Source organism: Rhopalosiphum padi, chromosome 3 (genome assembly GCF_020882245.1).
Source record: "Rhopalosiphum padi isolate XX-2018 chromosome 3, ASM2088224v1, whole genome shotgun sequence".
In the NCBI taxonomy this organism is placed as follows: domain Eukaryota; kingdom Metazoa; phylum Arthropoda; class Insecta; order Hemiptera; family Aphididae; genus Rhopalosiphum; species Rhopalosiphum padi.
Window position 1 is genome coordinate 72,497,870 of NC_083599.1, and position 27,955 is coordinate 72,525,824.

At 28.3% G+C, this 27,955-nt stretch overlaps 1 protein-coding gene across 3 annotated transcripts; it reads right to left on the minus strand.

Annotated features, from left to right (window-relative positions):
* Positions 1-611: 611 nt before the first annotated feature.
* On the minus strand, positions 612-27,955 carry LOC132926292 (myelin regulatory factor). 3 transcript variants are annotated; one of them, XM_060990640.1, is made up of 20 exons: positions 27,407-27,955; positions 17,444-17,760; positions 16,068-16,164; positions 15,164-15,367; positions 15,017-15,090; positions 14,740-14,922; positions 14,452-14,613; positions 14,155-14,344; positions 13,158-13,251; positions 12,905-13,083; positions 12,027-12,231; positions 11,691-11,891; positions 8,723-8,944; positions 7,569-7,722; positions 6,728-6,872; positions 6,588-6,665; positions 6,125-6,287; positions 5,018-5,126; positions 2,818-3,977; positions 612-1,930 (listed from the first exon to the last, which is right to left on the minus strand). In XM_060990640.1, exons 2-19 carry the CDS (start codon positions 17,682-17,684, stop codon positions 3,772-3,774), a joined length of 2,907 nt encoding a protein of 968 aa, XP_060846623.1. In that variant the 5' UTR covers positions 17,685-17,760; positions 27,407-27,955; the 3' UTR covers positions 612-1,930; positions 2,818-3,771. The 3 variants fall into 3 exon arrangements, with proteins under 3 accessions (XP_060846623.1, XP_060846621.1, XP_060846622.1); XM_060990638.1 differs by having other exon boundaries at positions 12,018-12,231; XM_060990639.1 differs by lacking the exon at positions 27,407-27,955 and having other exon boundaries at positions 12,018-12,231; positions 17,444-17,779.

The following is a 27,955-nucleotide window of genomic DNA, read 5'->3' on the forward strand; positions in this document are numbered from 1 at the left end:
TTGTATATTTACTTCAAACCAGTCCTATCAATTCGTCCAGTTGTGACGTACGAAATTAATTATGAAAACAGATTTAGATTCTTAATTAATTTGTTCACTGTATTTTTTGAATTGTATTACCTTCTTGATTTTTAATCACCACGCAATTGTCATATCCGAACCACCTGACCGTACATTTAAAAATCATGCAAGAACCATCATTATTTTATAAATACGATTATTATACGAGTATACGACATTACGACAGTCCTCTCTTTTCTATCCTGAAAATCTGCAATAAATTGCACAACTGCTTTTTAATCTGTTACGTAATAATATTGTGGGAGGAGATGATATTCTATTGAATTTATTTAATTAATAAATGTATATTATTATTTATTTTTAAAATGTTACCTAGTACAACAGAAAAGTTTAAGAACTTCATTTGAGAAAAAAAAATACCCAGATTTACACCGATGACTTGCACTTAAATGCTGTTTTCTGTTACTTCATACTTGTACTTTATTTATACATTTGCCCATATGTACCTTTATATGCCAATACATGCCAAATGATGCGTGCAATCTATAGACTGACTGTTGAAAATACATCAACAATCTTATTCTAGTAAGAGAATAAATCACAATATAATATTTATTTTGGGTTTTAATACAATATTTTATTTAAAAAAAAAAAACAAAAACAAAAACAGATGTAAAAATGTATATATGTTTTTTTTTATTTCCTAAAGCTACACATATTATTGTGTCTTTGTATAATAGTACTATGTCAAAAATTGAAAAATCAGTTTAGATTTTTTTTAAATAACAAAGAGAAAAACATGATCAAAAAACTCAACTAAAACAACATTTTGGATTTCTCCTTTCACACAACGTAATATTATAATGCTGTTCGAAACAACAGTTTGTACATATTATATTAACCTACAGCAAAATTATTCTAAGCTAAAAAATGAAAAAAAAAATATTACGTTTATAAATATCCCGAGTTCTAAAAGCCGTTTATTTCGTATGGCGACAAATATGCAAATCAACATAATAATACATTTATTATAATTTAGTTTATTATTTTAGATAAACGACTCTTTCGCTACAACACACAGTTCACCAATGTTCGTTTTGGTGAAATTTATTATAGGTATATTATTATATATATATATATATGTATATATATTATTATGATAACAAATAAATCACAAGATTAAGAATTTTTTATATATGATCAGTTGTATTGTGTGCGAACTCAAATCGATTAAAAGAAACACGCCGTCCATTATACATATTATATGAGAATAGATATAATGTGTAAAAAGCGAATGTTGACTGTTAAGACGAATAAAAGTTGTGCGTACCGTTAGGCGTCTTAGGTACCTATAATATTATTATATAGTTTTTAATCACTAAGTAGGTGAGTAAAAACAAAAAAACGACGTGTGAAGGTAAATAAGATAACGTACGATGTGCCTGATATGTGAAACAAAATCTCGAAATAGATCAAATTTACACAACGCCGTCTGCGACGGTTTTTTTTTTTTTTTTAATAATTACATTAATAGATAAAACGAAAACAATACCGACGAAAACGAGATAAACGAATACTTAGATCTATGATTCCAAAAATAAGAGTCGTTACAGAATGAATATTAACAAAGAATTCAAATTCAAAATATATTATAGACTGCAATTATTTCTTATAGTTTGCCAACATCCCGCGGGGGCGACCGATTAAACGGCTCCGCAAATAATTATTTCCGTCTCGTCTTCAATCATTTCATCCGCCATGTTTGGAGATAATATATCGGGTAGGTACATTTACATTTTATCATTATGTTGATATTGGTTTACACGATCTCGCTGAAATCCTTGTGCAGAGAGACGGTATACTCGACGACGGCTAGAGTCCGTTTATCTTCGGTTGATCTGCACGACGCCTATAAATAGAAAAAATCGATCGTAAAATATCCACGAGAAACTACATATTTTGATAAATATTTGGAAGGAGACATGGAATGATATTTCACTACCATACACACAAATATAAGTATTCAAGAATTTAAACATTACGAAAACTTTTGTTTCTATTTTGCCAAAAAATGACCGAATAGTATTTATGTGTTATGATAATAAAATATAATTATGTTTATACATGCACGACATTGCATGCACTTGTAAAATTGTTTTCAATTAGTTTTAAAAGTAAATATTTTTTGTTAATATTAAATGAACATGTATATTGATAAACATTTAAACTACACCGCATGCAATTACATAGTCCGATCAAAAGGCGTATCATATTAAACATTATTAGATATGATTTTATGCACACGAAAGTAGGTTAAAGCTTTTTTTTTAAATTTTTTTTTTCCGATAAGTGATTTGTGAATACAATGCATTTCAATTACCTACAAATGTATTCATCATACCTACTATAATTACTAATTAAACGTAATATGAAATTATACTTCTACAATAAATCAATTTAAATATTTTTTCAATAAAATAATAGGTATAGGACCTATCCAGTATATTTTTCATATTTTTAGTGTGTTAAGACAATACAATTCATTTATGATTTGTACCTTTTTTGTAATGATAATTATTTCAGAGCACAATTATGTATTTTAATTTTTTACCTTTATTGTATGAAACAAATATATGTAATACAGAATAAAAAGTTATAAATAGTAATTATTTTTCCCGGCCCCAAGACGCGTGACGTGTTATCGTTGTATAAAGTTCTAGTGTGCTTACATATTATTATTATTTTATACATTAAATCAAACAAACTATAACTAAACGAGAGATGGAATTCAATTACCTTCAACCGTTCGTACGGCCATGGTTTGTACCGGACGATTACGGTTACCGATTCCGAGTCTTCGGAAACGGAATACTTGTCGGTCTGCCATTCGTATGACGTGTCTGACGGATTCCATCGAGTGCCGTTCGCCGCCCATAGACTGGTGTTCGGGTCCGACGGACAAGTCATCGACACTGACATGCTTGTCAGATAATCGTTCAAGCTGCCTTTGCTTATGCTGTAACGTGTAGAGCACAGACTGTGTAATTACTAATTTCTTATTACTTATTTGTATACGATACAAGTTAAGTATAAAATTCATATACGTGCGTCAGTGACTTCGATAATAATATGTAAACGTACTGCTTTGGGGGTGAGTGGGGGTGTTAGCTGTTAAGTTGGTTATGGTTGGAACTTTAATAGATTTAATATTATAGTATACATTTAAATATATAATAAAATATGCTTAGTAATTTAGACCATCTCATCGAATCTTTGTTCTTGTACAATGATTCATCATATTGAATTCAAATTTAACACATTACAGTGACCTGCACAAAGACGAGATAAACTTGATAAATTTTATAATAGAGCGATTAGATACCTAATTGCTCACTTTGTTTTCCTCGAATAATATTAAATAATTACAATTTGTATACCATTTGAAGGAGTGTCTTATGGCGATACAAACTTTGTCAATTTAATGACATTTAATGTAAACTTGAAGATAGTAATTAGGAGTGTATATGAGACGCACCTTATTAGCGTAACGGAATTTTTTATTAAAATCAGTATTGTTTTTGGAACGGCAAATAATTGTATAACCTTTATAATAATAAATATACATAAAGAAGAAAAGCGGTGTTTTCCGTTTTCCCATAATGCCGACACAAAAAAACGGATATATCCTACGGTAGAGGTACGTACGCAATGATGTATAAAACAAGTATAAACGTGTAATATTATTTATATTTATTGGACTTGCCGATAAGACACGCTGATAAAATAGTCAGTACGTTGTTTGGTGACCGGAAGTTGGAACCCGTACACGAACAGCGACTTGTCGCTACATTGTTGGAGCAGTTCCGACCTACTGCATTCGTCCGTCACGTTGGTTTCTGCCGTGAAGTTGCTGTAACTCCCATACACGCCGATCGTAACGTCCTTGTACACGATGTCTAAACAAAAAGTATTTTTCGATTGATTAAAAGCTGAAACAGTCCGGTCCGGAAAACGACTGTGTGGCGGTATTTTCCTCATCTCTCTCCTCCATTCAACATATGATGACTTTTTTGAAAATTCAATTAACAAGGGAAATATTGACTCATGTAAATAACCATATTCAAACCAACATAAATATTATATTTCAATCTCTAATTGCAGCAATGTATTTTTTGCGCTGTAACTCTATTACTTTAATGATATTTAATAATCGTATCGAACAAAAATAGCTTTAGCTACAAAGGCGGGGGCGGGGATGGTCCTAAAAATTTGCTTAACAATTTTTAAACGATTTAGCCGACTTATTTCTTATGACTTAATATAAGATTTATATTCATATTACAAAAGAGTTGGGAACAATAATTTAATTTATTCAGTAAGTGCCTAGTCTGTTATCGGTATTAGGTACACTTGTGGTTGATCAAAGTTCAGTGGAACTTGTGATTTATGCAATGAATTTGTATTTTATTTACAGCTATTTTTAGCAGGTTATAATGGTTTATGGCACTGCACTGTGGATAAAAAATAATATAAAACTATTACTCATTGGTTCAAAAAAAAATTATTTTTATTTTTTGGTAATTTATTTTCCTGTCGACTGACTGACGTCATAATTGCTATTATGATAAGTATAATTCAAAACGTATAAACACTATAATTTATGTGTATCTAAAACTTACAACTTATAAAAAATAATCAAGTTTTGACTTGGTAAGATTTTCTTTAGCTTAAATTATACTTAAATAAGTTAGTGATTAATTTTAATAATAGGAGTTTTGGGGGGCAGAGCTCCTCATCCAAAAATTTTCTGAAAAATTACCCAAAATACACCATTGTATAAGTGTACTATAGTTAAACTGCCACTGCTAAAATATATAACTTATAAGTAAAGTAACCTACCGTTTTTAATTATTAATAATGACTTATTCTTAATATTGATATACTAATAATATTATAAAATATAATTTCATTGTACATATAACAAAAAGAAACGTACCCGCTGCACGATCGATTTTGACGATAAAACTAATAAACTCGTTGATGTTTTTGCCCTCTTCCTTTTTTTTTCCGGCAATTTTATTCATTTTCATTTTGATCTTATCGTACTATAATCAATACAAAAACCACATTTTCATTATTTAGAATGTGTATTTATAGGTAAGCGGTCACTTTGTACGGTCAGACAAAATTTTAGATCGCAGAACGCGGACACTATGTACTATTATATTATATATAAAGTACGTATTAATGTATATAGTAATATACCTAAATGTTGTGTATATATAATGTAAATTATTAAAATGTAAAAATTAAATATAAATAAAATAAATTTATTAAAAACGTTATAAAATATAGTATATTATACTATTAGTCAAAATAATCAGTTTAAATCAATTAAAAACGTGTACAATATAAACATATGTCAAAAAAGAGAAATAATATTAAAAACAACATATATAGTATATGGAATTTAAAAATTCAAAATTATTTCTTTGTTTTGGTGCTGGTTATATAAAGTTAATAGCTTATTATTTTCACCAGAATTAGATTTTTGCTTCTTGTGTAGCCTATTGACACATTCGTCCAATTGTATTGCCTGCAAAATTGTTTAAAAACTCGAAGAATGTATAAGGTACTTAGATTTACATTATTTAAATTTAATAACAATTTTAATAAAATTGTGTATAATATATACATATATATATATATATATATACTTTATGTATATAATAGTACAAAGTGTCTGCGTTTCGCACTTTTTATACTCGACCGTATAAAGTGACCTAGAACCGTATTTATATGCTCACATTCTGAACATGTCAGATAATAGGTAAAAATCGGGGAAACTCATAAAATATACGATAATTATTTATCCATTTAACCGTGGGCAGACTGGCTTAAAATATTAATAGCATAATAAAAATTAAAAAGAATATTATTTCGGCAATGAATAGTCATTGGCGATTGGCGTGTGTATTGTGAGACTATAGGTTTGTAATATTATAGATAGGTGTATGGGGCAAAATAAATTTGGCAATTAGCTATCCTATGCCATAGTCCCTATGTTGTTAATTTTGTATCTCTTATACAGGTATTATCATACTTCACAACTCCTGCTGTTAGTTACAAGTCGCCTGAGCCGCATACAAGTCAAATGTTTGTCTTTGTCGAGAAACCCGTCTATTTCCAACGGTAATTGACCGGTGTCCTTTGGCTGAACACTTTCGTGTGCTTGTATTGCATTTATATTAAACGGTTTGACGATACTATTGGGCGATAAAAAAAAAAATTAAATAATATTAATTTTTGTATTCAAATCACCTGTAGAATAATACCTGGTGAATAATAAATGTAATTAATAACAATATATTGTATATACATATAAATATATAATGCGTGTACAATTGACAACTGGTACCTGTCGATTCGATTATTTAATGCAATTTCATTTTATTTAATATCATGTTATCATTACTGTATAAAGTTCAAATATTTACAAACTATTATTGATACGCGTTATGTAAAAAGAGATAAATAATAAAAATGTGTAAAAATCGAGTACTTACAGTTCATGTTCACTTGTGAATGTTATTTGATTTCTGTAGTGGTGTTCCATAAAAAATAGTCCAGTTATAAAAATTAAACTGAAAATGAAGGCATTATGATGAATTGGTATTAATTGATATTAAACCGGACGTTTGCTTACCAACTCGCGATAACAACAGTTAGAGATATAATGGAAATTTGCACAAATTTCCCACAGTAAACGTCACTCGAATTCGTCGGTCTTAACAGTTTACGTTTTTCGACAATAGCATCGTAATCGTTGTGCTTGCTAGAGTAGGTTGTAGCTAAAATAAAAACAAATATAATAATAAGAAAATTGAACAAAAATGTCAATAAACACAGTATTACGTATGTACAACGCATTACACAAATGACCGTGTTCGTTCGTAAATGCAACTCTTTATTCAATATTTCAATCAGTGCGATGCACGCAATAGCATGTGGCATGTTTATTATATTATTTGAATAATTATAAACAATGAACATTTTCAAGATTCTTAAACTTAAACCAATATAAAAAACTAGATACAGTTGTCGTTAATAATATTGTGAACTTTATAATATTACCTTAATTCTAATTAACTTTAATGGGAAATAAAGGATTTATGGTTTTGATTTTTAATAATTTATACTGCTTGTACCAGTTGTACAAACTTTATGTATCATATTATGACATTAAATAAAATACAAATAAATAAATTCTCGAAGTTACGTATTATCCATAAACGTAATTCATAATATTGATATTTATACGATAAGCTGGAAATCGAGATATTATATTAAATATCAACTCGGTTAATAATCCGTAATTTTAACTAGACAAGCTAATATTACACTGTGATTCATGTAGTTTTTTTTAGTTTTTTTTAGTACCTATTATATTGTTATTTTATACATTTTTCCATTAGAAAAAATTTAAATATTTAAAACCTAAATTGTCTATCTGATTTTAAATCGTGATGAATTGAATCAATACTTACTGGATAAATCCGATAGCGCTATGCCTGGATGACTATTTGCCAACAGTAAACAACGCTTATGGTCCTGTTCGAGCTCACTGATCCTAGCTTCCAAGTGGCTGGTGATCTTGCTCAGCTCTTTTACGGCTCCGACGTTTTCCATGAAAATCCGATCCTGCACGTTAAAAATGAATATGTTATATTATTTTGTATACGAGTGAATTATATAGATCCAGTGACGTTACCATAAATCATTTAAAAGTATACTAACTCGTTGAGTCCTTGATCATAGATGTTCGATATTTTACTGATGATTATTAAGTTAGGATTACGAATAAAATTCAACATAAATATTGTTCTATTAAATCTGTACGAAGCGAAATATATAAAAATGAATGGTTTAAATAAGTTGACAAAGTATATTCATCAAAATATCCACATTATAATATTTCATATTATTTTCGCTGCAGTTGCAATTTCAAAGTCAACTCACTCAGACAATATTCTAAATTAACCGTCAAATCAGTCAGAAGACCGATGGGACCAGTCTGGCACTGATTAATGATTTTTTTATTCACAAATTACTAAGTGTGTGTATTACCGACGAAAAATGTACGTGCAATTTCCGAAACTACGCGTTGTTTCCGATGATTTTTAATTTAACCTTTGATCTACCGTTAAAGAAAAAATCTTTAGTTTTAATTTTGAGACTTTACCTATCTTGTACTATTGTTGAATCCTATTACAATTTAAGAGCGCTCAAAAATAAGTGACAAAATAAATTATAAAAAATTTGACATAATAATAGTATTTAAATGTATTATTCATTAACGAGATACATTTTTATTCAATCGTCAGAATAAATTGTTATCAGTAAATATATGGCCAGTATTGTAACAATATGTACAATTTTCAAAATATACTGAATAAAATTAACATAATATTATACTATTACTTATTATAAAAAAAATGTCGAATGTTAACATTTTATTTTATTTCTGTTTTTCTTTTTGACGGAAATAGTACGACGCTGTACGCAAGAACAAAATGTCGTTTGATAAAATGTTGAGATCGCGTACCGCTCATAAGCATTACGCGGTACATATTATACGCGATGAGAACACCACTGGCATATATTATAACGATAATATTGTAATCAAATGGACGGAGCTCACTTTGTTGACGACCAAAAAGTCGTCGTACACAATTCCGTTGGGCAGCGCTATGCCGCCGGCGTTGGTGACGGCTTCTGGCAGAACGGCTTGCACCTCCTGCGCTATGATCCCGGTGTCGGCTTCCTTCAGAGACAACCCGAACAACGATGAAAATTCCGGCTTGTAGCTAAAATGTACCACGTTTATTTTCTGCACGTTCCGCAACTGCTCGCTCGTGTCGCACTATTTTGAAAACATATAAATATGATTAAGGTTTGGATCTACAACGATTGTAATTGTTAGGCGCCAATGAGGATTTAAGTATAGGTATACCGATACACAGTATATATTTTACTGGTAGATCTACGACACGACGTACGTTTTGATAGAACGTCTACGATACATTTTGAGTCGTGTATCGTCGCTGTATTTTACACGGACGAAACATAGGAAATCTACGCGCGTATACGTACCTACGGGATATTTACTACAGTTTATTAATATAGGTTATTTGCCTATAATTGTAGAGGAAAATATAAACTGAGCACTTCAGTTCAGTAACGGACTAACGCTTAATAATTAATCACAGTATGTCCATTGTCCATTCTTGGTCTTAAAACTATTTACCTAAAACTGTAAAATTCAATAACGGTGTAGGTGTTGCCATCTAGTTTATATTTAGTGAAGGTGGCTTACAACGGTTATAAACTGAACAATACGATGTATAGTTTCTATAATTCCATTGACTCAAATATTTTAAATTTGTGGGTAGGTCCATTACTGCACTGAATTCAATTTCTGATTTTAATTTTAAAAAGTTACCTATATATCCTATATATATACCTAATTATGAATTATTTTAGTATTTATAACTCATTTTAAAATGAAAATATGAAAATAATACTCGCTCGATTGTGGTTTACCGATCATAAATAAATTTTATCTAATATAAACTATAAATTAACTGAAGTAAAAATCCAGTACCTATTATCCGTGTGTTAGACAGAGATAACAAATTCCGAAACGACGTTCTCTTAACTGAATACATTATTCGTTTATTAGGTAACTGTGATTAAAAATACGTTAAGTATCTATACTTTTATACTAATTATTCTTTTTACTAGATATTTTCGCATATTATTTTAACATTTTTCAATTATTGGATCCATTTTTTAATGACAATACATTTTTAGATTACATATTTTAATGTTACATAACAAATATTAAAATATATTAAAAATAATTTGATGAATTTTGCATTGATAAATACCTATTACTTTTCTTTTATATTATAACTTGAACAGCAAAATACTCAATTTTAAATTATTCATGAAAAAATAATACTAATCATGTAAATATAGGGTATCAATAATTTTTTAAAAAAACAATTGTTCACGGGTTATTTTAAATTTTCACCAAATACCCGCTGTCTATTGATTATCTCTAGAGATATGTTTTTACATATTTTTATGTCATATCTATTTCATGAAATTGAAATAATTTTATAATAACATTTCATAAAATACAAAATGATTATTTATTATTTACAAAAAAAAATTTTCTTTTTCATAAAATGGTAATTAAACATAATATCAAGTATTTTTTTAGAATTGCAGTCATCTTCTATATGTAACTACAGTAAGGCCGTAACTGACAATTAATTTCGGGAGGGGTTTTAAGCTAAAAAAATTGTGTTCTAATTTTATTTTAATATTGTATAGGTTATTTTGTAACCACATAATATAACACAAAAAATGCCCCCCTGCTAGGTACGGCTTTGAACTACAGTTAATTGTTAATCCATTATATTGCTTAAATAAAAATAAAAACATAATATATATTATATATATGTTATATAATTAACTCCTTTCTCATTTTTTTGCAAGTGTTAAAAAAAACATTTGTGTGTAAAAGTTACTTAAAATCAATGATTAAATTATTTAAAATGCAATATTAACTTAATTTTAAATAAATATAATTTACATTTATAAATGTAATATCGTTTGATCATATTAAATATGTCATAAATAATAATTATTAACAATAGCTGTACCTATATAGTAAATGTTTTATCGTACAGGCACACAACGTGGATGACGGCATTTTAAAAACAATCATGCGATGTCAAGTGGAGACACCATTTCATGAAATGTATTACTATTTTGCGAATATTGTGAAAAAGCCGTTTTCATTCCTTGAAATTAACAAATTTTTATCAAAACATCGATTTTATGAAGTAGTTACGATATATACATCATAACTTCACAAGATTTAAGACTGATACAAGTGATACAACTACCTATAGTATGAATTAAAATTATAAATATAATTCTCCCAAATTACATATTATTTTTAAAAAAAAATCTATATAAGATATTTTCCCTTTCAAACTCCGCCTGGGCTGTCAGTATAACATATATATCTAAGGTACCCGCCCTGTCTTACCACACCTATTATACTTTATCTAACGAACACCATCATGCAAATCTTCGCAAATGGAGTAGGTATAGGTACAAATTATAACGATGGATTAATAATGGTAATAGGATTTTAAAATTAATCAAGACTGCCGGAAATATTTACAAATATTTGACCAATGGCTGCTGTAAATAGTTGAATACATAAAGCACATTATTTATACTCATACTATTATAACAGTACCTATGGTTTATGGTTTATAATATCATAATTTACGAGTTATGTAAACTTCATTGCATAGAAATCACCTATAACCAATCGAATAACAAGATCAAACAATATGATATTATTTTTCGGTTTAATATAAACTAGCCTATGTTATTTTATTAATATTTCGAAATTTAACATTTTTCAAAAATAAAGTGATGAAGCTGTGAACTGAGCGAAGAAAAACTTAAGAAGTTTTTATTACTTCTATGATATATAAATATATAATACGTCTAAACTCTAAATGATGTGGGTTGAACAGGACTTCACCACGAGAAAAAATCGTTTATCGTTTGAAACTCACTTTTTGTATGTGTTGTTTGATCCTGATGTCTGACGGTTGAATTATGTGTCCCGTGAGCTTGACGTTTCCGTGCACGACCAGCGCCTCGTCCGGCCGATCCGTGTTGATGCCCACCTTGCCGGTGTGCACAATCGACTCTGGTGTGGTGCCCCGTTGCCAACACAGTTCCGCGTCGCTCTCGAACTGGCCCGGATTCGAAGCCTTTGGTGATAGAAAGAAAACAAGAAAAAAAATGCCACTGGCCGCCGTACACATTTCGAAACGCCATTTCCCGTCGCGGCGGGTCGTAAGCGACATATAATATTATAATCAGTCTAGCATAATTACTTGGATTACCCTGACAATTATCCGCTCGGACGCGTACGAGACGATCGGATAGTCGTGGTCGTTGATGCAGTGCGCGTGCAGGCCCACCACCAGGTAAAAATACCTCTGGTCCGGATTCGGCTTTCCTTTTTTCCTCATGTTGTTGCACGTAGTCTCGCTGAAATGCAACCGGCCCACCGTCACCTTGGACACTTGTTCTTCGCGTAAGTCCAGCCTATCATAATAATAAGCACATAAACGTCAGTGGCACAAATAGGTTTCACAGTAATATTTTAGTCCACCAGTAATGACAGTAATGTGAACGTGCAGGGTAGAGGCTTCTACAAACATTTTAAATCTCTTATTTGGAATTATTTCAGAAATAAAAGAAAAATATTTAAAAAATAAATGTAGTCAATTGCTATTCAGTAATAGAGAAAAGCAAGTATTATATTTTAATATTGTCTATCCAACAATTTACGTTTCCTATATGAGATTTCTGTGGTTAGAATTTAGTCGATTCGTGTCATACCTACGTGTTAACATCATTATTACTTATAAGTTGCATAGTATAAATCCTTAAATTGTTAGTACTTCTATATATAATATCAGATTAAATACATCTTATTAAAAATTTAAAATACTATTTTCAATTGAGTCTATCGACTAAATCGATATGAATTTTATAATTTTATATCGGTTATCTTTAATAATATATAGTGGTCGCTATAAGTATATCGCAAAATATACTGTAATAGTAAATTTGGTTAGCTTATCCTATACGTATAAATATATCTAATGCGAAGATATTTTCAAATTGTTTAAACTTCATAATTTTCTCGATTTATTATCTTACATAGGTATATAAAACGACTAATGTTAGAATAATAATAGTTGTTTATACTTACAAAACTGGGTGAAATGCTTTTTTGCTTCTGTCACTTTGAGACTGTTCTACTTTAATTGTTTGACCAGGTGATTCGACTTTAACACCGTAAAAGTGTAAATGAAAACTACCAACTTTATGGATTCCTTCCGTAGTTCTGACGAACTGTGCGTCACCTTGGAGTTGTGTATGACATGTAATCTGAATAGTAAGTAAATTCATGGTTCAGTTTAAAATTGTTACGAAAAAATTCTTTAAAATATAATATAATTTACCTGAAAATGATTTTTCTTTTGACAAACAAATGCGTCGTCAACGTTTGAAAAATTAAAGCCTTTATCTGCATCTACTCTATAATGTGGTACTGGCCTAAAAAATATTTTTAAATAAACATAATTATCTAGTGTAAGAATAGGGCAGTGATAAACCCTACTGATTGTATGATAAACTCTCGTGAATTTTAAGTAACTAAGAATATAAAATATAAAAGTACTTCTGATATATTATTTTTATAATATTTACTATAATTTAAAAAATTTACTTTATATACTTAATTTATTCATATTATTATAAACAATAAATCTCTTTCTATATAAATTAAGTTATTATAGACCTAAACGAGTTTATATATATGCCCGACGCCCGTAAGGTAGTATTAAAGTAGACCCAGGAGAATTTACCACCACAAAAGTTTATAACCGTCTTATAAGGCTACAACTAATATCTTTCTTTTATTCATTTTATTCTAATTTACATCAATCATACAGTCCCAAAAATTTGATTCTTACACAAAAGTATTTTTCATGTACAATGGTTTTAGTCACTCGATTTTCTCTATATATTTTACATGAAAAAACCACATATAACTAAAATATGTATTTGTTCTAAATACAAAATGTATATTTTATATTTTAAGTGAAGCAATATTGTATTAATTTTACAATGAAATAAGATTTTTTTCTCTATTGTTTTGATATTTAAATTTAAAAAAAAATTATACTTTTTTAGGATTTTTAAAATCATTTTTTAAAGGTTTTTTTTATATTTTAAAAAAAGTTTTACGATACTGCCAGCTTTGAACTATAACCATAATGAGACCACGGAAGATAAAAAAAATAATTATTATTATTGTAAACCATATGCTTTGAAATAAAATCGCATATAGATGTATATACGTGCAAAGTTTTTTACGGGGAATAATGTTTATCGGAGGTATAATAATATAATAATGACAATCGTACAAAATATTCGTTTAATATTAAATATACGTACAGTTCCTTTAAAGAGTGATCGCATAACGTGTTCCACGACGATTCTTGAAACGGTTGGAAACGGATACACTGAAAACTCGTGTCGTTGTACAAGCCCGACTCGCAGCTGTCCTGGTACGTGTAACTGTCTTCGCTACAAACCGATCTTCCCGACGGCGACACGTGAGTGATTGGTTTTTTACCGCAATTTTCTAAGCATAACGCAAACACAATGTGCAAACGTCGTAGTCGATCGTTTTAATTATAATAGCCTATTATATAGTTGACTGTGTGACTATGTAATTGTTTAGTTATTTACCAGTTTCTTTTTTGACGCGGACGTTGCTACCACCGGTGTTTCCTCCAACGATGTCCGCACAAAGTTTTCGCTTCTTCTCCGATACAGTTACGTTTAACAAGTCCGTGTATTCGGGCTCGGGTATTTCTATTGCCCTCGCGTTAGGCGGCATTTGATTAAAATCTGAAAACGTCAAAGTGGACATTTTGTAACGAAAACATAAATAGGTACTAATTATTATTTGACCGCTTTAATTTAGGCGTCAGATTGAAAACCGACTTTCAAACTATACAATTTAGTCGTACCAACCTAAATGCGTGACGTGAGACGACGATCCTGGTTGATTTATCATTAACGGTTGAACAGACAACGGGTGTGGGATTTTAGCGGCTACGGGTTGTTTTTGGTAGAGCCCGGTGGTGCCGCCGGGGTTCATCGGCATTTGACCCTTATTGGCCGAAATGAGACATTGCAAATTCGGCGTTCTTCGGTCTAGAAATCGAAGAAAATAAAATGCTATACAGTTTTTGGAAACAAGGGTTTGCAACGGTAAACGGAACAAATCGAATAAAATCGTATGTCTTACGCGGAGATTGGCCAACGCCGTCGGCCGGCGAATACGGTGGTTCGGAGTCCGGTGGACTTTCTGGTAAGTTGTGCCTGCGCGAAGGAATAAAAAAAAAAAAAAAAAAAATAGTATATTTTCGTGAATGCGTATAAAAACTGACCGAACCTGTTGGTGTAATTGTGTGACTTATCCTTGATTGGCTTACTAGGCAAACCGGCGTTGGATAAAACAGTGTTAGTGTGGAACGACAAGTCGGCGATTGGCGGTATCGACGCGTTTTTCAAGAAGAGCTGAGGCTGTTCTTGTTGGTACGGTGTGTTTATTCGAACCATCACGTGATCGTTTTGGTCGACGGTTTCGTGGAAGAATCTTTGAAAACAAAAATCAGACATAAAAGTGTAAAGAAAATAATAATTTAAACACGATTGCTCATTATTTACGCCGGGGGATGATAATATTATACTCCGTATAACTATATAGCCTGCAATTGATTTTTTTAGGTTTTTTAAATATATATAACATACTAGGTAAGCAATTATTTATATTGGTCATAATGAATTCATACTCTTTTTCTAACACTACATATCTAATGTATAATCATAGTAGTTAGGGTTAGAGCCGGGGATAAAATTCTAACTAATTATTAATCAAAACACGTTAGTCGTGTATCAACTTGCTAATATTGAACTGATATAAGTTGAATACCACGATGACGCTAAATTATTATTTAATGTATTTTGATAATATAAATTATTATTATTTTTAATCATTCGTTCACAGGGTAGGCTTATAAATAATATAATATTAACGATAATTTATTATGTTAATTATTTACTCAATCGATATTTTATTAGAATTACCTATTTGTTTTAATTTAAAAGTATTGCCTGCTGTCATCACCTTATTGTAACGTAAGATAATTTGTATTTAAATATTATTAATTCATCGTATCGACATAATGGCACACTACTCATATTAAGCATGCATAGAATTATAAAACGTTATATAATCAATATAATATATACTATTTACTGTATATATATATAAAATATGTATTATATATACTTACTGATTAGCTTCTGTATTGTTATTTTGAATGAATTCGTCAGTCAAATGACTGAAATCCAATGCTTCGTTATCAATACCACCTACAAAATCACTCCTATCTGTAAAAAAAAAAAATATACATAAAATATAAAGAGTGAACAAATAGCTACTGCTGTGCTGGGTTGTTATAGGTGTCGATTGCACCTCGGTATTGAATAATTCACTGACTGATTAAATTCAGATTTATTTTTATATAATCACACACCAAAAAATTTAAAAATATTATGTAAGTATAACTTTTTTTCTGAACATTAGTAATGACAAGTAAAGTTGGTAATTATATTTTAAAGGATTATAAAATGATAATTTCATTGAAACTTTAAATTTAAATTAATAAAACTTAAAATTGATTATATTATAGTAAGTAATAACTAATAAGTAGTAAATATGTAAATATTTGTTAATATTCGATGTTCATTCACTGAAGTTATTTATAAAATTAAAATCGGATTCTATACATATACGAAAATATCTCTGATGATTATTAAATGATTATAATTAAAGTCAATATTCATTGAAAATAAATTCGTGAATCATAAATTGTTTTAATAATTTAGTCAATAAGTAATATTGCGATAATAAAATAAAATTAACTGTTCAATATTGTAAACAATTAAGTCATAATAATCATAAAAATGTTAGATGTATAGACAAATATAATAAATTATATTAATATTATACTTATGAGTGAAATTAAGAATTCAAAAATGTATACATATTTAATATTTATGAAGTAATTAAAATTATACGGTTTAAATTTAATACGCGTTTTAAAAATGTAATATTCAAAATTTCTAACTATAAAACAAGTTATTGTCAAAAGTTGTATAATCCTAATACTTATATATTTTTATATTATTTTATATTTTGTGTATAGTAATCGTATATACTTACCAATTAAGAACTATTTATTTATTTATTTTATTTTATTTTAATTTCATATAATGAAATACTGGGCCCCACTGAGAATACTCAGAATACTTCTATAGAATAATATGAATGATACTTATAATTAGTAATTTTAGGTAGGTTTAAAAATTAATTATCGTTATTCAATGATTAACCATTGACCATTGTGGTATGTTTACAAATTATATGATATAAATATAATATATATATATATATATATATATACATATATATATAATATATTTATTTTGATATACCTACCCATAAAATAGTTGTTTGTTAATAATTTTAATTTAATTATTAATTTGATTTTTTATTAAATGACCCGTGCATAATTATTAATTTCTTCATTTAAAAAAATGGTCTTGAACAATTTTGGCAACTTATTAAAATATTTAGAGTTTAATAAAAAAAATAATATACACTTACTATGCATGAGATGAAGTTTCCTGGGTTCATTTGAATGTATCCGGCTCGCTCCATAATCTTTTTCCAGAGGACTTGTAATATCAGGTAAAGTTTGATTTTGTATGGCTTGGGTGCTGGACTCATTCGAGAGTATTAATATTTGACCCGAGTGCGGTCCTTGAACATTACAATTCAACAGACTTGTTTCACTGCCTAAACCTTGATCGTCAGTGTTAGACACCAGCGTCCACGTGTACTCCATACTGTTTAAAGTTTTCAGATCACTGACCGGTTAAAACCAGAATTGAAGAGTAACAAACGAACTGGTCAACAGGCATCTAAAAAATATGTAAGTAGTTTTACATCGATTGCGAAAAAGAAACGACTTGAACCTTGGAAAAATATAGAACGACTGCCTATAATAATATTTTAACAAGCCTATTTCCTATCCACAGAGTCAACCTATCTACTGATTCATAAGCCAAAATAACACCATCATACGAGATTTTAACGAAACTAATTATATGAAGCAATACAGCTGGCACATTCATCGATATCGAAGTACAAAACGCCTTATCTAAAACACAAGTACTTATAGTTAAAATACATTTTTTATTCAAAATAAATATATTTCATTTGACTAATAATTATTATTGAAGTTACAATTATTGTTTATTTATCTATTACGTTTTTATTTCATTTCATTGATTTGTTTTTTATCGTTTTCTTTTAAATCGAATAAATATGCAACGATTTCTATCTAATTTAACTTTGATCTAATTTTTCCGATCCAGGATAAATGGATGTAGCCTATTTTGATGTAGCCGTTTGGACGTGGTGTCAATTATTAAGTTATTTATATTATTTTATTATTTATTATAATATGTCATATATATATTTTAATAGCATATTAAAAAGAATTATTTATTACATAAAATATTAAGATTATAAATAAAAATGTAAAACAATTTTTTACTATAATAGTGTATATCAACAATTTCAATACAATATCAAAAATAGTTTTTTATACTAATTATATTTATTATAGTACGTCAAAAATGTATAAAAAATATTAAAAAAAAAATTTAATATCAAAAATAGTTATTTATATTATCTTATACTAATATTATAAAATTATCAACAATTTTATATTAATGCATTAAGAGAAATATTTTGAGAGACTCCGCGTAAAATTGATATTGTAGTTCTAGTTTTATAACTGAACAATTCTTAAAAATGTTTATCTGCATCAATACATTTCTTTAATTTCTTGGGGGGATTCAAGTTGGCTGTAAAATACATCTCGCTCAGCTTATACTTTTTAAAAACAATTGATGAAAGACCACAAACTAGAATGTTGGAATCTAAAAATGCCTAGTGAAAATAATGATTTTCCATTTCTATTAAGCCTCCCAACATAATCGACCTCAAACCAGTCAAGTAAAGGTTGTAAACATACTGGTTAATCATCTCTTAATTTTTCTACAGCAGCATCTAGGACTTTTATTGGAACAAATAAAAGAGTTACGACCATTTTTCTTAATATTGCAAATTGAGCATCATTTTTATGCTTTGAAGCAAAACCCATTTCGTTCATTTATTTATGAAAGTGTTTTGTTAGATGATACAAACAACCATAAATTTCAGCGTCAAGATATTTTTTATGGTATTAATTACTGATAATTCCAAATCACATGACATGGATCTTGGTTTTAAATCTGGTTTTAATACAGTTATTATATAAAATAATTTGTTGTATGTTTTTTCTTGTTCGTCTGGTAATAGTGCATAAATAATTATCATTTAGTACTTTCATGAGAATAACGTTAACTTGAGTAAAAATTGTTGGTGATACTTTAAATTTCCCATCGCAAAAACTAAAATTTAAAAAAATGTAATATTTCTAAACTTTGGGGTTTTCCAAAAATTGAAATTCTATTTTTACTAGGTCCAATATAGTCTAATAAATAATATTTCAATATAATATGTCTTTGAATTGAGAGTAAACTTTGTATGTATCTGGCATCTCAAGTTTCATCAAATCCATAAAATCATTAAATTTCATTCAAATTTAGCAGTGTCAGATTCATGAATATACGTTTGAGAATAATCAAGTCAATTTGACCAGTATGCGTACTAACCTTACATTATTTTTATTTATATCTACATCACCAAAACCATTTTAGAAATATATTTTTTTTATTTAAATTTTAAATATTTTTATTAATTGATTTATACATATTATTTTTACGTATAATTATACCCACAGTCTAAGGCTTCAACAGCAAGTCTTCTGACATTTTTCATTTCATATTTTTTTGTTTTAATACGCGTAACTATAAAAACAAAAAATCTATATAGTTACCATTATTTTCATCTTAATGAAAAGTTATCTTTGAAATTTAAATCCAAAAAATCGTTTATTTGTACTATCATTAATCATATTAAATTTTATTTAAATCTTCTCATCATCTATTGGTAAAATTCTCACATCACGCTTCACGGTCAATAAAAATAAAAAATAACTCATCTAAATGCAATGATTATGGATAAAACTAGTAACAAAATTTGAAATTATTTATCCATATTGAGAAAATCATGTCATAATATCATTAAAATTGAATTAAGTTAAAAAAAAACTCATTTATATAATATATAAAGAACAATATTTTTTTACAGCCTTCAAACAAACGGACTAGTCAATTATTTATTTATATTTAGCAATGTGTACGCATTCAATGAACACAGACGATCAATCGACATAACAGGCATTCTCGGAATTAAATCACTAATACTTTTCAAAAATTCAGAAAATATATTCCAGGTTGTTTAATTATATTATTTATCTATTTAACCATCGACGTAGGAAATGACTGTAATATTTTACTTCATATAAGTTTAAAATATTTTAAACCATTATATTTTGCGTCTCTCGGGAAACATCCGAGTATTACTTTTAAAAGTTAAAAAGAAAAACAGTGTGCACAATATATTATAAAATACGAGTATATAGCTATTTTAATTTTTAATAATAATATATCGAAAAAACCGTCTATGAAACAATATAGACATTCTTTGATTTCAATATTATTTTTATTATTATTTTCTATTATGCATTTACGCTTATATTATATATATTTCGATTCTAAATAAGAAACTAAAGGAAACTTTTATAAATGTTTGCTCTATTATTTTGTACAACTAATAAAACCTTCATAATATAGTATATTATAAGTTTTATTACTATATTATGGACTTATGAAAGTATATACCAAAAACTTTTTTTTAGATATCTCTTAAAATTCAAAACTCGTATAAGTCAAATAATTTTGTAGCTTTGCCGTTGTTAATATATAACGATATTTACATTAAAAAAAAAACAATATAGCCAGTTTATAATGCATTTTTAAGTAAAAACTTTGCATTTAGTATAATAGTGTTGGCTCTTTCCATATAAAATAACAATACTTTTAAATTTAAAATATTGTTACTCATAATGATTTTGGTTTTTGTAGAAAATTCTTATTTTTTACTTCTTATATAGGTACCTTCTAATAATTATATAAGTCGCATAAATTGACATAGTATATATTATATTATATATTTATATTTGAGCAATTTATGAAATTAAATAATGAGTTAAAATAAAGTTTTTTATGTCACGATCAAATGTTCGATTTCCACCTACGAAACAAATTTTAATTACATAACAGTCTGAACGTTATTTTAAAAATGTTGACATATTATTAATACAATAAAATTACAGATAATATTTAATTTAAATTATAGTTTAAACATATTATTATACACTATACAGTGATGATTTTTATGATAGTTAAATAATAATAATAATATATATTGTATATCATACAAATTAAGCACAAATAATTTAAAACATTTATACTTAATAATTTGTATAATTTATTAATGCTGCTTAGTGTTTAATTTAAGTTGAGGATAAATATTTGTATTCAATCTTTTTTTTCTGGAATGATCAATTGTATAATCAATTATTTAGTATTTTAGTATATTTTAACATTAAAGAATCTTGATAACGGTTAAAATAAAATTTGTTTCAATCGTTATCAAAATATCCAAATACATATTTTTATTTTATTACAATATAGTTATTAATTATTTGAAGTTATCGATTATACAAAATATCATAATGTTATGAATTCCTTACTATATATGTTTAAATAATTACAGACACAAAACTTTATAATAGTTTATTGATTATCATAAATTGCAGCTTCATTAACTAACTTGTCATCTAAGATTGATTACAATTAACTTAAGGTGAACAAAATACGTTTTCATTATTAAAATTCGATTACAATATTTATTATTTATATAATTTTTAAAAAACATTAATCATTTTGAGTGCTTTCTTCACTATGAATATTTTTATACTTATATATTTATAGTAGAAGTAGTCAGTATAAAGCTGTTTTTGTATTATTTTGCATTTTAAATTTAAAAATACGAAAAAAGAAATTATATTTTTTTCTTTACATAGTATTTCATGTTATAAGCGTTTATAATTACAAATCTAATGTATTATATAATTTCCACGTATTTTTAACGGTTTTCTAAAATTAAAACTCTTTTAGAGCAAAGCAATAATTAGAAAACAATTTATTTTTACCACTTTTTTTTTTTGATAAGCAATTAAACGTACTTTAAATAAGTTGAAGTGTGTTTTCAATAGACATCAACACGCAATAACTATTGAGTAGCTGCTTTTACCTTGTTACTTCATGTATGGTAGTATATTCAAATTCGATCAAACATTTTGCAACTTATTTATGCTGTGGCTAGGAAATTAAATTAAAAATATAATTAAGATTATATTACAATAATATTTTACATTTTATACTATAACAAACATAATTTTATAAATCAAAATAATAATATTATAAGTACTAAAAAATCCGGAGAAAATGGGATTCGTTCTGTTATACATTATATTATAGTAAAGTGAACGTAACTCATCATTGAGTTAGTATTATAATAATAGGATAGATATGTTAAATTTGGGTTTAACGATAAATCATTAGAAATGAAAAACGATTCTAAACGAAATTTATTTTCAAGAATTTTTAAATATTTTCTAATTTCATTATATTACTATTAGTAATACGCGGTAGGTAGAACTAATTTTTATCAAAAACGTATACCTATTCTATAACACTTTGACATTATGTCATATATCTATATTAATATTTTTGAAATAACAGTCTAAAAAAATTAAGTTTTAGAATAAATCGCCATTTAACGTTTGAATATCCATTTTTTCAAAATTTGAATTTCACACACTCTGAACAACGCATGAGGTCCTACGCAAAACTATTTTCAGTGTAGAAAAACTTACGAAGAATCGAAAAATCATGTAATACATTTTTGAGATTTAGATCTTAAGGTTCAGATTTTTATAAATTACAAAATAGTTAGGTAATTTTCGTAATTTTGATGAATTTAATAAATACAGAAATTTATTATGAACCCAATTTTTATGTATGCTTATTAATTATTTTTATATAATAGATAAATTAATTTATTAATAATTATATTGAAAACGATTTATAAGAGTACTGTGTATACTATGTATCCACTACAATTTAGTGTCGGTTTAAGTTATCATTAAACTGACAGAACCTAATGCCGACACAACAGTTAAACCGACATTTTAAACGGATAGCAGATTATAGTGGAAAACCAAAAGTGCCAATTACAAAAAGACCACTAGTCAGCCACCAAAATATCAAACATACGCTTAATAGTTAATACGTGTTATTTACAAAATGAAAAAGAAAAAAAATCTTTTAAGCTTAATCTATAATGAGTTAAGTATTTCAAGTTCATTGGTGCTTACGATTTATTGTAAGCCTGGTAATACCACGCTAAAGCTACATGACCTAAATGTTCCTTTGAATATATCCTCGTGTGTATCATGCGCGTGCATATGTATTTACACATCAGTAAATAAACTATTGTACCAAACTTATAAATTATATATCGTACTTACTTCCAGGAAATTCCGATCTTTGTGAAATTGACAAGTTTATATTATGTAAAGGACTGTGAAATTGGAGCATTATTATATGTCAGTTATATGGCATTACACCTACTGCTACACGTGTTTTTGTGTGAATATAAATATATTATTTCGTGCCTGAAAATTGCCTGAATGTAATTTTTAGGGAAATTATTTAAAATATAAATACTTTTAAAAATGACCTATATATAGCATAAAAGTATAAAATATTTTTTTATTTTTAAATTTTTATTGTTTTTTTATGATTAATAGATTTATATTATTATATTCAAAAACTTATACAGTTAAGGTGAAGACGTATAGATTAAATCAATGAAATTTTCTTTACTTTTTACTTAATTTTTACTAGTATTTAAGGCTGAATTATGAGAGGGCACCATTTTATACTTTGCCTCGGGTAAACAATGTACTAGATATTTAATTAATTTAATAATTATATAATGTCATCGGAAATAAAAAAAACCACTAAAAGTGCATCTATTTGAGAAATTTTTGTAGCTTTTAGGTATAAAATTTTTTTTTTCATTTTTTAAACATTAAAATCATTCGCCTAATTTTGAGCTTAATTAATTTCGGAAGTAATTGATATCCATATGTCCACATGTATAGGGAAGATAATTGAAGAAAATACACGGTCCGAGAGCCAAAGACTTTATTTGTTTTGAAAATCTTTAAAATATATAGGTAGGTAGATATAGTACTCGTATAATACGTATATTATGTAGGTATTTAATGTGATTATTTGAAAAGCGACGGAATATATACCAGCCGGACAGTCGTGACAATAACTATTATTGTTATCGTTCTGTACAGTTAAATCAATTAAAAATTATATAATAGTATAATATATTTATTAATATCAAAGTGATATCGTATACAATAAAAAATTACCGTTTGACCGTGAAATTTACAGTATGGTTTACTCACGATTTATCATAATATATTTTACAATACATTGTGTATGTATATACCTACTATTATAGGTATAGTATGTATTATTATATAGGTTACATCATCCTACCGGCATGCGCTGCGGTCGTTTGGCGTAGTTACCCACTACCCATCGTCGTGTATATAACTGAAACGATTTCCGCGCGTATCGCAACAATGACTATTATTATAAACTATTCGAGAACATGTAAAATAAAAAAAAAAACAAAAAAACAAAAAGAAAAAAAACCAAACAAAAAACTCTTCAACCGAACGTCATACTTATCGGATATGTCGTATACTTTTGCCGGCGGCGCGGCGACGTGTTTTTTACCCCGCACACGCGCGTTCACGGCCGGGAAAATAGGTTTCACGTCGTGTATATATAATATATATATGTATATAGTCACATTACATTGTTATTATAATTCTAGCGATTCGCTTTGCGTATCCCGTCGTAATAATGTACGTAATATTATTATTATATAGGTAGCGTATAGAGGTATAACATCATCGCCCGTTGCCATAGATGCGACCGTTTATCATCATCAATAACAAACACGTTTGGTCATTAAATGGTTCGTTGTCGTACACACACACGCGCGCGCGCATAATATAATATGTATATATATATATATATATATATATATATGATATTATTGTGTGTATTGCCTACATCACGAGACTACGACGTAAATCGTAGGCGGGCAACGCACGAAACGATGGTGGACAAATAAAAACACTGCGACGACTCGAACTCTTTACTGTGTGTACATTTTGTTGGTTTGATGTATAGTTAGTACACGAATATTGCATGCACCTATAATATTATGATAATAATACAAACAAATAGAAATAAGCCCTCTCCTGGATGTTAAGCAAAAACTACTGTTTTGAGTCAAATAATAAAAAAAAAAATTTATCGTCTCGACACAGCTACCCCCTCGGTCACCGAAATTACGAACCCCCTCGCCGCCACGGATAAATATTAAATACTATACCAATAATAATAATAATTTTACTATACAAGCGCCTATATGGTTATTACACAAACCGAGATCGTCTTTTATCGTTCTACCAGTAGAAGTTTACTTTATAGACGCATGATATACAGCATACGACCTGGGACTCATCCATTTAAACCCACGAAATGAGCCCGAACCGAGCCAACGGACGCGTTTCATACAAAATGAATACATACCTATCGAGAGCACCGTCAGCTACGGTCTTTTAAGGTATTGGGATTGATGGATACTCACCGCAAAGTGTACAATTATTTAGTATACATATACTATATGTAATATTATAGCGAAGTTGGACAAGGTGTTTAGGTATCAGGTATATGTTTATTAACCGAGTTGAGTTACGAAATTTAAAATTTTCAAATGATTAGTTTACTTTTTATAAATCGGTTCAGTTCAGATCTTTTAGATACTTATAAATATCGTTTATTAGTTTTGTAAAATAATTTGGTAAATTTATTTAAATAAGTACCCATACTTTTATGGTACTTAGAATACTTTTTTAAATTAAGCATTTTATATACAGTCTTGAGCAAATTAATATTTAATAATCCAATACTTTTATGTAAATATACTTTTCAACATTTAAAAGAATTATTAATTAGATTTCAGATTGTTTTTTTATTTTTTCGATAATCATTTTATTATTTAATTTATAGTTAACATTTTATTTGGATATTTTTTTAGTTTGCATTTTATTGATAACCATTTCATTGTTTAATTGATACTTCAGTATTTAGAATTAAAAAATAACTTTTTTTTCGTTTTTCAGAAATAATGAAGTAGGTAATGATACTTAAATTTAAATGTATCATTACAGTTTTAAACCGATAATAATTAATATTATAAAATCAATTTTTTTATGTATGATTAAACAAGTAAAAGTATTTAAATATGTGTTAAGTAACTATACTTATTTTATATTTGTATTTGTAATTTTATAAGTGTTTGAAACGATAGCGTTTTATTTTGTTAGTATAGTGCCGGTTGGTTAAATATACATCTAATACAAAATACCTAATATTATATTATAATTTATAATAACATGCTTATAATATTATGTAGATATTTGCCTAGCGACTTCGGCCTAAGCGTATAGGCCAACCTATATAGGTATACGTGAAGTAAAAAAATACATATAACGACGTTCGCGCACTCCGCACGTGTGCACATAATATCTGGTCGGGATTCCTTAGCGAACTTATCTCCACGCCCGTTGAAATAATTGTTTTCTTCTATCCCGCTGGCGAGTCCAGTTTACACCGTCCCGATCTGCGGAGTCACTCTACGCGTGTACATTAATTATTAACTGTCAAGATATTATATTTTGTGTCAAGTCGCGCCACATGCACGCGCCTGCTGCAGTGACCGAAACGACCAGGACGAAACCGGAACATATATTATGTGTTATTATTATTATTATTATTATTATAGGCATAGTCGTATTATTATACTGCTTGTCCTTCCCATCACACCTTCTTTTATACATAATATATTATATTATAAGCTGCACCGACCTGCAGTGGCTATATTACGATATTACGATGCGCGCGTGCGCAAAACATTGTTCGCAGCCGATGCATTCCTTCCCAGTCTTTTACTAAACACATTTTTTTTTTTATGATTAAAACAAGACTATGTTATTATGTTTTCTCAGTTTTCAATATCGAAATAAGGCCTGCAGGCACAATCCGCGTGCACGTCAGCTATGCCTATATTATATGCCGTCCGCGATTACCGCATATGTAAGACCGTTTGATGTTATATTATGTTGGTATAGGTGGACGTAAAACTTATAACAGTACAAATATTATAAAATATTCGATTCCAAGGACACGTCATGTTATAATATTACGTACGTATAATATGTATATCGACATGTCACGTCTGATGCAGCAGCCAGGATAACCGTTTTTTACGGTTCCGAAATACATCGTCGACATAATATTATATACATGGTATAGGTACTCTTACCGTTTGGTTTTTGAAATGTCCGGTATTCAAGTCACCGGTCCCGCGCGCCGGCTGACGTTCGAAATAGGAACGGCATCGTTGTGTGTGTACGTGTTAGGTATAGATGGATAATAGTGATTAAAACACGACGGATTTTAAAGTCCGAACGTTCGTCGCGAAAGAAAGAATAAAATATATGTATTATGAATTAACAAATATAAGCATGTGGTTTCGAAAAAGACGTCTTAAACTATGGAAAAACCGCGCGACGCGACGACAACGACATTATAATTATTATTATTGTAACGATAACGCACGTAATATTATAATATTAACACAATCGCGACGTTTTATTTCATTGTTACAAATTATTATAATATTGCTAATATTATTACTGTGTGAAACGTATCGAATATATAATACGACGACGGCGACGGCAGCGTCGATTGTGCGGTGATATGATAATACAATAAACGCGTATTACAACAATAATATTATATTGTGCGATAGGTGTTATTATTATTATTATTATTTAGATCGCGTTTGACGACAAACAGAACGTTCTGCGGT